The sequence below is a fragment of the Uloborus diversus genome, chromosome 2 (assembly GCF_026930045.1).
Source record: "Uloborus diversus isolate 005 chromosome 2, Udiv.v.3.1, whole genome shotgun sequence".
NCBI classification, from domain to species: domain Eukaryota; kingdom Metazoa; phylum Arthropoda; class Arachnida; order Araneae; family Uloboridae; genus Uloborus; species Uloborus diversus.
This window is the reverse complement of record NC_072732.1, coordinates 46,089,360-46,104,560: the sequence shown is the minus strand read 5'-3', so window position 1 is coordinate 46,104,560 and position 15,201 is coordinate 46,089,360. Positions and strand designations below refer to the sequence as shown.

Below are 15,201 nucleotides of genomic sequence, written 5' to 3'. Positions count from 1 at the left end.
GAGGAAATTTTAATTTACCAGCCTGATAATTTTTATTTGTTTGAAATGCAAGCGTTTGCGACCCTAATGAGAAACTTTAAAGATGCGGTAGTGGATTTGTGCTCAGGCATTCTTGGACATTTTTAGACAATGGTAATAATGCATGGTGACGGCGCCCAGGGCGAATATTTTCTGTCGCCCCAACCCTCCCAGACTCTAACAGAATAAGGAGCGTATAATGGAAAATTACCTAATATTTTATATTAATTTTTACAAAGTTGAATATGTAGTTTGAAATTTATGTCTGTCATAATAGTAAGAAATTAAATCAATTGTGTTGGTTAAAAAAAAAGAATAATATTTAAAGAAAAAAAAATGAAATACAATTCAGCAAGCCCTTCATATCTTGGGGCCCGAGGCGATCGATAACCATCTTATTACTACCAATGCTTAACGGATGACTGTATGATAAAAAAATCCTGCCCAGAAGAAAATTCTGGTAGCACCACCAACTTAAGCTACTCAATACAATCCTCAAACAAAGCACATTTTAATCACGTACGGTTCCTGAATTCAGAATATGAAGCATATTTTAATATTTCCAGATTTTTTTGGGGGGAAGGGAAGTGCAATGCGAACAAGCTTCGAAAAAAAATTGTTTCAAGAACATTTAAAAAATTTCATTTCGCCCTTCTTTGGCACTCCCCCCCCCCCTCGTGCTCGGCGCCCTACACAGTCGCATGCCAAACTCGGATCGGCGCTGTATATATACTATCTTCTATAACACAAGTATTAGACCTGTAATTTCGATTCCCAAACTGTTTGGGGGGGGGGGGTAAATCAAGTCTTCATGGGAGCACAGCGCCGGCGCCACGAAATTTTTAATTACTTCACAATAATTAACGAAATATGAAACTGTTGTAATATTCCGCAGAGCTCCTGAATCATGAATAACACTAAAGGACTATGCAATGCTGTTTACCAAATTTGTTCATTTTTTTCCTGTTAGGTATGATTAGTTTCATTAATGGCAAATATAGGGAAGGAGATATATGTGTGTGTGTGTGTGTGTGTATAAGGCTGCAGCCGCACTCCCCGCCCGCAAACTATAGTGAAACCGAAGTTTTTGCTTTTCTTTTGCTTCGCTGGAAGCGATATCAAGATGAAATAAAAAAAGTTTCGACCTCAGCCCATCCCCCCTCCCCGGACTAAAACATTTACTTTGCTACTGAGTTATAGAGAGAAGGGCGCCGTAGGAGGGTTAGATGTCCAAAATGTGATGTAGGCGCCTTGATTCTAAAAAATATTGGAACCACGGGAATTACCCAAAAATTTTAATCTAAAGGTTTATTAGTTTCTAATGAATTCAAGTCGGCGCTGAATGTTTACTTATTGTTGTTTTGACGATTCGTGAATTGATAGTTAAAAAAAAAATCCTATGAAGTATATCACTTTTATTTTGAAAAAAGAGGGGAAAATTCCGACACCATTTTTTTGGGGGGGGTGAAGGAAGTAGATTTGGATGTTAACGAGAAAAACATTTTACATTAATGTTTTTGAATAAACCAATAAATGGGGGTTACTTTGATTTTAAAAAATCCTATTACGTAGTTTTATGATGTCAAGTCGTCTTATTCTGGCGCCGCAATATCCAGTACAAAGTCCTTAAAAAAAAAAAAGAGTATGGCACCGGCGCACCGGGAATTTTCCCGGTATCCCGGCGGCCCAGTACGCCACTGTTTTTGCCCATATTTGCCAAAGTGGCAAAACTAGATTTGCTTCATTTATGGGGATTGGATATAACGTATTTAATATCACAGTAATTTTAAATGCATTCTAATAATTTTCATGTTTTTGTGCCTAAAATATTAAATTGCCTCAGTGGAACAGTAATCCATTGTTTTAGTGAAATGCTTTTCTTTTTTATTTTATGAATGCAGAAAGTGGAGAGTAAAAAGCAATAAAAATCAACTCCCTGACTTTGGTATAAAATATTAAACTGTCCTAACTATTAAATAAGAAATTCTCAGCTTTTAATTTTTAGCAGGAAAATAGTGCAAATTTTGCAATACCAACAGAGTAATAAAAATTCAGTTGAATCCGGTATATCAGGACATTTTTTTAAACATTGCATCGCAATATGCAAGTTTTAAATCATTATGTATTTCCCCTAGTTTACTTTAAATTGTTTTTATTAAACATTTATATTTCTGAAGAACCTAGTCTTGGTCTGCTTTAATTGAAGTTTCAATTGGAGTATTAAAATTGCACAATTGTTGTACTTGTTTTCCCGGTTTTTGCCACTATCCTGGCAAAAATAACCCTTTTTGCTGGCAGGACGACCAACCTCATCAAATATTTAAATTATTATTCTTTTTCCAGATTTCATTTAGATTTTCAAGCCATTTAATTTTGACATAAAATAGTCAAATAATGTAGAAAATTATCTTTTTTCTCTAAAGAAATAATACGTTTTGTCTCCTGACTGGGGAAATTGACACCTGAGGAAAAGTAGTTGAGAACTGTAAATGTCTAGTCATTTTAGACAATCATGTTTGCATTATTTTCCTATCTTAAATACAAATTGTAAATTCAATTTTTATTTAAAAAAAAATCTTTGGAAGCATTCGTTTAAGCAAGTTTAATATTACATTTATTTTAAGCTAGATGTCAAAGAAAACCAAAACTAGAATTTAATTAAAGCATGATTAATATCTTTTATTAATTTACTGAGGGCAAAATTTAAAAAACTACATAAGTTGTCTGTAAAAATTCCAGTTTTTGTTCCCTTTTAAATACTGGCAAAAAATCTATTTTTGCTGGAAGGGGAAAACCGTGTTTTTTTCCACCCGTGGCAAAATACTTGCCAATCCTGGCAGCACAACTTGAATAACTCATTTCTTGTTCGAAATATCTCTACTAGAACCATAGAAAAAAGAGGATAGGGCACATATTTTTTTTAATGCAAGAAAACTATAAATTTGCTACATCATATTATGATATATAATGATTCACCATATTTTAATTGCCACAATTAAAAACAAGTTTAATATTCCAGAAATACAGTTAGTGAAAATGTCTCATATGTGAAAATGGCTTAAGCAATACATACAGTTTGAACTACAAGGCAGATTTTTTTTTAAACTAAACTTATTAAAGAGAGCTCTTGACAGAAGAAAATATAATAGAAAAAATATTTAAATTTTTGGCCTTTTTAAGGGTATTTTTTAAGAAATTTAAAATTTTGTTATACACTTGTGTTTTACTTTTAATGTGTCAATATTTGTTGTGTATAATAAAGATATTTTCTGTACTTGGTACATTCTGTAGTTCTTTCAAACAATGTTCAAAATTTAAGATTAAAGGCATCCACATTTTTTAGATAATTAATTTCTTATGTGTGTATACTCGAATTCTAACTAAGCACAGTTTTAGATTTTACACACACAGTTTCATTAATTAAGTGCGTTTAAGCTTCTGAAATTGTGTGGTAATCGGTGGGAAATAAATAACTACTCTACATTCCAAAAATGCATTCACTAACAACAAAAATGAATAAAAATAAGAAAAAAAAATTTCGAAGGAAATAGATTTTTTCATTGTTGTATGTGATAAATGAAGCATTTTTTTTTTGCTCCGACAATAAAAATTATAAAAGTGCCGCACATTTATTTCTCTTTCTGAACGTTTTCCCTATTACTCTACATTGAATACCATTGCTTTCTTGGGTAGAGTTTTCCCCTTCCCCTCTCCCTTACCCGCTCTGTCCACGGCTTCAAGTGCGCGTAGTAAGTTTACGGCTTTGGGCGTCTCCCCTTTCTTCTATCCTCCTTCAGCCTAACTGACTAAAATTGAGGTCCTAGACCCACAATAATTTGGAGGCCCCCTGAGGACTTTATAGTGTAATGCAGTGGCTGATTTACAAGTTTGAGGCTCGTCGGAATGCATTTTTTGGGGACCTCTTTGTCTATCATGTGCATTTATGAATTCCGGTGTGCCTCATAATTTTGAAATGGTAAGTTCACTACCGGCAGAATGCATAAAAGTTCTTCATTAAGGACGGGTTTTTTTCCTATTAACAAGTCATTACATTATTATTATTTATTTTTTAATGTATTTTTCGTATAGTTGTAATGCTATGCATAATTCTTTTAATTAATTTGGGCCCCCTAGGAAGATGGGGCGCCAGGCCCAGGCCTAGTTGGCTTGTGCGGTAATCAGGCCCTGGGATCCACATTTCAAAACTTTCTTTCTTCTTTCAGACATTGGCGGATGACCATCGATCACATTGTTCTTTTCTGCTTGGCTGTCAGCTTCCTGTGCTGCTTGGTACTAATAATATTTAGTGACATATGGCATACCCGATGCATGATTTTAGCAATGGCACTCCATTACACAATATTTGCCATCATTGGTTGGCTTTTGGTTCATGCTGTCATCTACAAGCTTAGATTCGCAAAGAAATCAGATGTATCAGAAATTCCTTACTTTGCTCTAAAAGCAAGCCTTGCTGTCTGGGGTAAGTTGAATATACACAGTTTGGTAAAAAAGCTACAAAAAATTTTGGTAAAAAACTACGTGTGTAGGCTCAAAAAATTATCATTAGTTCGAAATACAGTTCCATTAAACCCTCACAAATATTCTCTGGGCAGCATTTGTACCATGTTTTAGATTCACAAATTCATCCTAAAAATTAATTGTTTCACCAACAGACATTCATAAGAGCATTTTATAATCGATGCATTAGTTCATTTATTCGTTTATGAGTTTTTCAATTTTGAATTGTTTTCTCATTTAAATTGTCATATCGTTTTCAATTATTCCAGATTCCAATTTGAAAAGAAGATAATTTCGTAATGAATGTACCTCGGGTTTTGAAAAGTACGTCAATGATCTTAGCTAAGAATTTCGCTTCAAAGATCTCGGATTCATTTCGTAGGAGAAAGAAATACAACACGTAACAAGAATTTCTGACCAGAACTAAACGAGCCTACTTTCCCGTATACCAATATCGACTGTCTAGTATCTGATCAAAATTCTCAAAATTAGCTAAAATGGCAAATTATTTGGAACATAACTTCCTACCATTTAAAGCTGCATTTCTAGAAATAAGGTATGTCTCGCCCAGCTAAAGAAATAGGTGCTTTAAAATAAAAAAACTCATAAATGAAGTTCCAGCACCATTTAAAAAAAGCAACTAATATATAATTTTCCATTTTAAAAAAAACTTAAATCTCTTTCAAACAGAATGGGGTCGTTTCCAAAACTTTAAAAGTATATCCTTCTGAAAGAGCATGCTTAAAACATAGGATCTGACCATTTTTAGAATAATTTGTTTAAGTTTAATATTAAAAAAAAAATACTTAATTCGGTGCGCTTTCATTGTTTAAGCATCTGCCGATGACATCACAAATGATGAAATGCTATTTCGTGTTGCCATTCACAGAGCAAAATATTTAATTCGCATCTTTACTCGTGTGTATTGGCAAAGATATGGTTGATAGCAAGCGTAGAGCGCAATTTAATTCGCATCTTGATTATCATAACGTGGAAATGCGGTGGAAAGATGCGCCAAAGAGCATTATTTGTGACGTCATCAAGATCAAGCCTTGTTTGAAAAATCGGACAGTTTAAAAAGTTAATTAAAAAATAACTGTTGAGAAAATAAAAGTATTTTCTGGATCCATCTTATTTTTTTGCTTCTTCTATCTATTTTACCAACTAAAAGTATTACTTTTGACTGAAGAAAACAATTCCATTAAAAATATTAAATTAAATACAGCATATCAAAAAAAAAAAAAGAAAAAAAATGTTTGTGTTTCCTCTGTAGCCAAAAAATAATTTTTAAAAAAGAAGAAATGACTTTCAAAAACAAATAAACAATAAAATGTCAACAAAGCAAATAATTTTCAAAATTAAAAAAAAAAAAATCGTCTGCACTTATCTTTATGTTAAAACATAAAGGACTCCGAATTTCTCCGTCAAAAACTGAATACATAAATTAAAACTTTAGAGTGAAAATAAACTCTCTGCCAATGTTTGCGGAGTCGGAGTCAGACTTATTTTGCGATAAAGGAGTCGGAGTCAAAGACTTTAAATTTCCGAGAATCGGAGTCATTTCTCTCTGGGTCTACATTTTTGTCAAAGCTACGGAGTCAGAGTCAGAGTCCGACTAATTTTCGGGTACAGGTGTCGGATTCGGAGTCGACAGTTTTAAAATTCTAGGAGTTCGAGTCGGAAGTTTGCCATCAAGAGCAATTTCCAACAAAATTTGTTTGAAGTAAAAGTTCGGGATCTACATTGACTTTGAGTTTTGCCGTAGGCACTAATATTAAAGGGTTTGCACCGTTCAAATCAAAAAGATATGTTCTGTACATGCTTTTTTTCAAAAACTTTTTCCTGCAAAGTTTGTTTGAAGCAAATTCGTCTCTAAGTTTGGGATTGCCTTGATTTTCTCCGCAAGCGCTAATGTTAAGTTTTTTTGAACTGTTCAAAATTGAACGAAAAATTGTTCAAATCAAAAGGTGAAATATGAGAATGATGTGTTCTCGCCGAGATCTTTTGAACAAAAAAAAATATTGTTCGAATCGGATTATTCACTCAACAGTTATTGGGGGGGGGGGGGGCAGACAGACAGACAGACCGACAGACATTTTCCCCCATCTTAATACCGTACTTTCCAATTTTTAATGTTTCGATACTTATTTGAATATTTTATTCATTTTTGATCTTTTTTTTTTCACATTATTTTTAAGATGCATTAAGCCTTCTTTTATGCGTTTTTCTTCTTTCTCTGAATTTTACTAGGAAAGTAGGTTAAAAAGAGGCACTTTTAGTAATTTAAGTAATTATTTTTTTTTTTTAGTTTATGAGTGATTAGATAACTTTTTTTGATTAGGTACATTTTGCTTCAAATTAAAATTAGACATTTATATTTTCAATGATATAGATGTTGACTCGCGCCAACTTATGAATTTTCAAGGAAAAAAGGGAGGCGATTGGTGTCAGTCAACCTCCTAAAGGGGGGGAGGGCATGTGCTCTAGATGGTTGGGAACCGTCAACCTACTACGTAGTCTGGTTCATCTTGCCCTTACAGGTTCTTCAAAAAGAGCATTTCGTCGAAAAATTCCTTCATTTTGGAAAGGATGTCGTCAGTTTGTAATTTTTAAATGCTATTAAAAACGATGGATATATTTAAGCGATTAATTATAGAGAATGCATTGGAGTGATAATGCAAGAAGTCATGCTGTCTGAAAATGAGACACATTGTCGCAGGTTAATAACTTAAGAAACGGACCTTAGCCTCTCCGGTCTATATCTTAGCTTATTTGTGTTTCATAAAAGGCGAGGTCCTCCAGGATCCAATAAATATCTTTGCCAATGCTGTTCCTGAACTTTCTTCAGATACTGTAAACTCCCGATTATCCACGGAATAGGGTGGCTCGTAACTGCGAATAAGCAAAAACGCGGATAGTCCGAATATAGATAAAAACGATGCTATTGTATGCAAAAGCTAAAAAATATGAATAACATTCATACATAGATTAAAATTATAGCTAAAAGCATTGCTACATTGCAATCCCTAACATTGAATGTAAAAAATATACGTAGGTAAAAGCTGAAACGAACAATGGGGTTGTTTCCTTCAGTCAAAATTACTACTTTTAGTCACTGAAATTGATAGAACAAGCAAAAAAAAAAAAAAAAACCCATGGACCCAGAGAATACTTTCATTTTCCCAACAGTTCTTTTTTCATTATTATTATTTTTTTAATGTCCGATTTTTCAAACAAGGCGTGGCCTTGATGACATCACAAATGATGCACTTTGCCGCATCTTTCTACTACATTTCCACGTTATGATAATCAAGAAGCGAAATAAAATTGCGCTCTACGCTTGCTATCAGCCATATCGTTGCCAATACACGTGAGTGTTACACATACATGCGAATTAAATATTTTGTTGCGTGAATGGCAACACAGAATGGTATTTCGTCATTTGTGATGTCATCGGACAGAAGCATAAACATTGAAAGCGCGCCGATTTAAGTATTATTTTTAAAATATTAAACTTAAACAAATTATTTAAAAAATGGTATCCTATGTTTTTAAGCATGCTCTTTCAGAAAAAAAACTTTTAAAATTTTGGAAACGACCCCATTACACAATCATAAGTTAAAAAAACATTTAATAACCGTTAAAAAAAGGTCGCCGATAATCGTTTAGCTGTATTTAGGTTCATGAAGATTTTCTCTACTAGTCTGAGATTAACAACAACAACAATAATTCGTAAAAGAGGAAGGAAATAAAGATAAGTAATGAACCAAGCTGATAATTATGTCTAAAAATAAAGAAGAAAAATTATCTCATGAAAAGGGGTGATTGGTATTGACATGAAGTTCTTCGGATGAGAATAAGACTCAAAAAATATTGAAGAAAAACTGCATAGAGATGATTATGTTGCGTTTATCTTGTGGGCTAAGAGGACTTGTGCATCACCAGAGAGCAATAAAATAGACGTTCAATGTAATAGATTGATGTTCCAAGTATGTAACAATTACGAATGTTTTAAAACGTTTTGTAATGAAGATAGACGTAGGCATATTAATGTTTTCGGGCTTACTCTAAGGCTTTACTTGTATATTTTGACCTTTATTTTGACCTTTTTTAAAATTATTATTATTATTATTATTGCTTTTTTTTCAGGCACACCTGTTGTTATAGTGTTTATAATATGGGTTATTAAGGATTATGGCACTCAGAAAGATAGGTAGGCTTTTCTTTGTATTCAATTCATTAGTTAAAATAAGGAATCTTGGCATTCACTGTAACTTGTTGGTGACGTGGAATATTATTATTATCGAACATCAAGCAATTAATCAGAAGGTTGTATAGATAAAAATATTAAACCGGAGAATTAAAAACATGAATATAAACATTTATTTACAATAATAAATCGCCGAAATATTCAACACCTTTTAAACTCACAATCTCGTATTCCTGTTTTTGTTAAATTTATTATTTCTGGAATTCTAAATTTAAAAAGTTTAAGTTATTATTTTTCTTTTTTTCTTGCAACACCTAAATACATCTAGGCTTAGCTGTATGTTTAAACTCGATGTCCTGTCCGCTACATAACTCAATCGTATTCAGTATTCACCTGAAAAATGTTTCCAAAGTTTAAAGCTTGACTTTCTACAGCATATTCATTGTGATAAAATTAATTTTGTCTTTGATTAGCGAAAGAATAGCCTTTGTCTCTTGAATAGAAGCAAATAGAAGCGAATTGAGAGAGGATAGCCTTTGAAAAATTCAAGAATTGTGCATAGTTACAGACGCTTGCGCTCATTGTTTTTTTATTTTGACCTTTATGTCTAGTTCTGTCGTATGATGTCTAGAAGGATCCCATATTTAATTTTTTCACGCTCTATAAAAACCGAACCGAACCCATACCGAATTTGCATAGCATTAAATACATATAAGTTCATTTTTAATACAATTTTAAAGGATACATAATTTCTAAATATAATGTAAAATGCACACAAAAATATAGAACAGTTAAAAGAAAGAATTTTGTAAAGTAACTATTTCAACATCTTCTTGATAAAAATAAAATATTATACGTCTTAAAATATTAAGTATTGACCTTGGATCTTTAAAATAGGCAAATTTTTAAAGCAGTCCGTTGAGGTTATGGTTGATGGTTTGGGGGGGGGGATGCTGTTTACTGTTTTAACGTAAGTTTTATAATCGTTATTTTAATGCAGTTTGTTTTCTTTCATTTTAGCTGTCTATTCATTGTCTCAGATGTAGCACGCGTTTCAGTCATTCCCGTCGTCAGTCTGATGTTGGTGACATTATGCGTGCATTCATGCGCAGCATACGCGTTGACTTGCAAGCACAGAAAAGACTTTCTGATGGCAGAAACACAGTGCAATGAATTGGTCATCAAATTTCGAGTCACGTTCACTATTTATCTATGTTTCAGTAAGTTTTAAAATTCCAAATATCTTTCGTTATTCATTCATAGAAAACTGCCGTGGGGATGTAACAGAAAGTATCTGTCGAAATGAGTTTTTGAGATGTTTGAAGAAACGTGTTTTGGATTTCATACTAACAATAAGGCAATAACAGAATTTGACGTTCTTTTCGCACTTTATTTTCAGCGGAAAAGAAACAAGCAAGCTTGTACAATAAAGTTAAATCTCAATGGATGACAAAAATGGAGAAAAATATTTATAAAAAACGGCAGAAAAACACTTATCCGAACTTAACAAAGCCTGTCCTATGCGTATATGCTGAATAATTATTGCGCAGAAACACCGGATTTAAATCATGAAATATATATCCCAATAGTATCGAATTTCAATGAAATGTAGCGTTTAAAGTCTTTGAAGCGATTTCTTATGATGGAACCAAAAATAGGCTTTGATAAGAATTAGAATAGGTCTGAGTAGACTTAGTTCACCATCTTATTTTCCATGGAAGATGGCGCTATGCAATATCATACAATTTTTGTAGTTTTGGTATTATTATGATGTTTGTTGAAAATAAAACAGACTATATGTGAAAGAATAAAAATAGAAGCGTTCTAGACTGCGTTTCATGCTCACCTTCATCGAGTTAAGCTATCATACAAATAATGCGTTTCCGATGCTTTTGCGCTACGTTAGAACCATCAATGGTTAGAACTAAGACGCGTTAGATAAATACAAAGTGATCTACGAAATTTCGCATGCTGAAGCAAAGGGATGTTCTCATGATGCGTTTACGATGCTATTGTGCCACGTTAGTAAGTGGTATTCCAAACTGCGGCATTGAAGTTGTGTTGCTGCTGTTAAAACAACGTTCATCAATACGTTAATGCTAGGAAACTTGAAATTTAATTAACTCGGGTAGTTCTATCCATTGATCATTTTTAACGCAACGCAATCGCATCACAAGCATATCATGTAAATTGATCCTAAGTCATTGAAAGATGCAAATTTTCAAAGCAATATTCCGTCAACTTTCATTCAATGCTAATGTTTTATACTGTGTTTGAACTATATAAAAAGCATTGATAAAATCAGAAAATTAAAATTTCCTTTTTTCATTACTCCTTCGGACGGAACATCCAAAAGCAAAGCAGTATTGTAATTCCTGCCATTGTAGGTGAGTATAGTTGTGTGTTAGACTCAGGCGTTGTGAGTTAAAATTTAATCGATCAGAACACTTGAAGAATAATGTCAAAATATAAATGAAAAGGTTTTGTCGATTGTATTTTATCTGTTTTGAGCTAGTTCGAACAAATGTACCGAAAAAATTAGCGAACCAGTATCCACAAACTGCAAAGAAAAAAGTTACTACTCGTCTCCAGCGACGGATGTTCTGCAAACAGAAAAAACAAAACCTATTCCAGCAGGGCCAAATTTCTAATAAAAGAAATGCGAGAGCCCTATAGGTCCTAAATGCAGCAAGATTCAACTTGACTCCCCCCCCTATTTGTGCATCGACCAGGGGTGAAACGGGTTTCAAATGGAGGAGGAATTTCTGTCCTCCGTTGTAGATGGAATCTCTTTCTTTGACTGTAAAGTTGTTTATTTTACTTAGTTTTAAATGCGTATCTGCGCAAGGGAAAGCTAATAAAACGGTCAAAAATGAAGACTTTTGAAAAAAAAAAAAATCATTCAAATACGGAGATAACGATTGAGAAACTGACACTTTTGTTTAAATAGGAAAATTAGCAATATTAAGACATTAGTTCATGTGTCACTTTTATGATGCAACAAATTAGTAAATTACAGTAACACAATAAAAACATTCTTTCAAGCTGAGTAAAAAAGAACCTGTAAATACTAAATTCAGAAAGCTAGACCAGATTTTTTAAAGGAAATCTGTGTGAACTATTATAACTTTTACTTTGTAATTGAACTGCTAAAAATAAATTGAGAGTCAACGCACTTGCTTCACTTATTTAGCATCTTAAAATATTTTTCTCAACTGATAAATCGACAATACAATGCAGTACACTTAGTTAATAAAGCTTTAAAAGGTTTAAAAGCTTTGTAAATAGACTTTTGTAATTTCAATTCGATAGAGTAAATGAAAACGTTATCGTAATTAAAATGAAATTATTACACAACAGAAGGAAAAAGTGAATATAAGTGGAAATATTGACTATAATTTCAATAAAGCAGAAATGGTCAAACGTTACCTTGAAGGTACATATGAATAAAAGAAGAACGATGACGAAAAACTCATGTCAACGACTCTGACTGATGCTTATAGAGTAAATTATGATTTTGGTTCATGTTAAATATTAAAATACTTGAAACAATTAGGTATGTATAATAAAGGAAATGTATTTCTGATTTGTAGTTGCCTCTTGGATATTTGGCTTCTTCGCTTTGCAGAAACAATCTCAAGACCTTCGAGTTCTGTTTGCTGTTTGTATAGTTCTAACATCTTACTACGTTACACTGTTTTTTGTAAGTATGAATTTTCTATTCAGCAACATCAAATAAATTTGAATTTGTTAGAAGATAAGAAAACTTTTTATGCACTGGTTATCATAAATGAAGGAAAAATCACACAACTGACGATCACTCAAAACTTTACCCATATGGAATTTTATAAAACTTACCCACAATATACAACACCCCATAATAAAGAAAAAAAAACATTAAAATAAACTACCAGTCAATTATAGTAATATAGAAATTAGCCCTTGTATAAAATGAACAAATTGATGTTACTTAGCAACTTTTGCTTGGCAACCTATTAAAATTTTACACTGTTTGGCTAATCATTGAGGGAATTATCGCTATTTTAATGATTTTTTCTTACTTTATGATAATTAGCGTTTTTATTAAAAAACAATAAAATGCGTGTAGTGCAAAATACATCAAGGGAGGGGGGGGTGATGTTAAAAAATGCATTTGTTTTCTTTATTTTTTTCATTCTAAGATCCATAAACATGTATAAGAATCAGCAGTATCTTTGTCTTCAGTAAGTATTAAATTTAAATACGAGTGTACAAAATTCGATTAAATGTCATAATTGAAATTCGTTTAGCTTTTGACGCAGTTTCTAAACAAATGAAAAGGTTAAATAAGTAAATTTGAAGTACTTGAAAACTAGTCAATTTTTTTATAGCAATGCAACTAATTTATTTAAAGCTGCAGTATCAGTATAAGATTTAAGGACGGATGAAACTGACACAACGTTTAAAACTGAAATCGGTTTTATTGCTTAGTTAGTAATATTTCTCTCATTTAAATCTAAGAAATTTCTATCTTAAACTAAGTATTTTCAATGTCTAAATGAATGAAAAATGAGAGTAATAGAACGTAGTTTTTATTAATTAATTTTCACTATCAAAAAAAGATGCTTGATACTCTGTTATTTTAACTGTGCTTCAAAGAGTTTGCATTGCAAACAGTTAGAGTGAGTTACATAATTATAACAATGCCAAAAGCAATATCATCCTGCATCTATAAAAAATAAGTAAAATATTTCTGGTAGTAACACCCCGAGTAATTGGCAGGTCACCAGTGATTCTCACTTCCAACAAAAATGTATAAAATAAGATTCGTATCCAATCTTTTGAAAGTAGAAGGCTATATACCAACTGAATGTACATTTACTTTAAAGATTATAACTTCAATTAATGTTACTAAATGGTAGCAGTGCATAGGAAAGAGAAATAATTGTGGCTTGTGTCAAATCAGCCATTTTTGTTGCAAAAGCTTCTTCTATGGCTTAAGGAAAGCATGCGCATCAATCCATTAAAATCTGACTTAAACCATATTTTAAGTTTTCGTTGTCAAAAGTTTTGTTTCGTTAAGAGGTGTTACTTTGAGTGAGTAGAAATATGTTTTTGCCCCTTTTTAGATTTTTGAAATAATGATGGATGCCATTTAGTGGTGCTTAAGTTTTGCTAGTCTCCAGTAATTGGAACATGTGCCTATAAACACCAATGTGTTGTGCAATATGTCACTAGTTTGTTTTTTGATACTTTTGCAGCAACTATATTATGTGGGTTCTACTACTGATTTGAATCCTTTAGAATACACTGTTAAATTTTTAAAAGAAACAAAGAAAAAAAACAAATATATGTTTGGCAATCAGTCAGATATTGCGACTGTAGAGAAGGTTCATTTTTCTTGGTCCCTTAGAATCATCGGGTCAATGTTCTTTTTTCTGTGGAAATAGCTATAGTTCGTAATATCGAAACTGCATACCGACTAATGAAATAGCAATAATTTCAATATTTTTTTGAATGCAACACTCCAAATTTATTTTTATTTCTCTAAAATACATTTTTAACGTCAAGATGTGTGATTTAGCATTATGTAAATTACCTACTTTAAATTAACATTAATTATGTTTCTTATGATGATAAAACTTATGTAATCTAAAAGTGAAAAATAAAGTGATTTTGGTAACTTTTATATATATATATATATATATATATATATATATATATATATATATATATATATATATATTTATTTATTTATTTATTTATTTATTTATTTATAAAAATATTAATTTTTGATTTTAGTGAACTAAATAGATGCACATATGTGCATTCTTTAATACAAAAATATTTGCAAGTGAATATTTTTTTCCAAGTAATGAAAACAGAGGTAAGTTTAAGGACAAACTCTTAAAGTGTCAATTACTGGAGTCGTTACCCTATTTCTAAAATAATCCAACAATGGAAATACTTTCAGAGATTCTAAAACTCAACCACGGTATATAACTTACTTAAAACTTAAAACAATTTCTCTTAGGTATTTCAAGAAGTTTCCTTTTGGGATTTATGCAAAAAGTTCAAGAAGAAAGAATCCGCAAACATTGATATCGTAAAATATGATGTGAAAAAGTACGAATCTACCAATCAAGGATTTGTTGAATAACTAATTGATTAATTGTATTTGATACAGAATGATAAAAATGTAATAAAACATAATTGTTGTAGTTTTTTGTTTGTTGATTTGTATTTCGAACTTTTTAATTGGATGCTGATTTGGTGCTGGTTTTTTTTTTCCAATGACAATAAATTTTCTCGTTAAGCTGCACTTGTATGTCAGTACGATGATTCCTTCAAAAATTAGCACACAAATAGTACGCTTGGTACCAGAAATTGAATTTTACCGCCAATCATTCCAAATTTTGCAGTACAATCAAACTTTTTTTTTCTTCTTTAAGCCTAACTGATGCCTTAAGAATTTT

At 31.9% G+C, this 15,201-nt stretch overlaps 1 protein-coding gene across 1 annotated transcript in view; it reads left to right on the top strand.

Moving 5' to 3' along the window:
- The window catches only part of LOC129216294 (adhesion G-protein coupled receptor G6-like), a 43,732-nt gene extending 28,799 nt beyond the window's left edge, over positions 1-14,933 (top strand). Inside the window, exons 12-16 of the mRNA XM_054850504.1 lie at positions 4,242-4,498; positions 8,686-8,749; positions 9,767-9,966; positions 12,340-12,449; positions 14,760-14,933. Of these exons, the coding sequence (XP_054706479.1) occupies positions 4,242-4,498; positions 8,686-8,749; positions 9,767-9,966; positions 12,340-12,449; positions 14,760-14,885 (757 nt within the window). The 3' untranslated portion in view covers positions 14,886-14,933. The remainder of the gene's footprint in view (positions 1-4,241; positions 4,499-8,685; positions 8,750-9,766; positions 9,967-12,339; positions 12,450-14,759) is intronic.
- Positions 14,934-15,201: the final 268 nt, after the last annotated feature.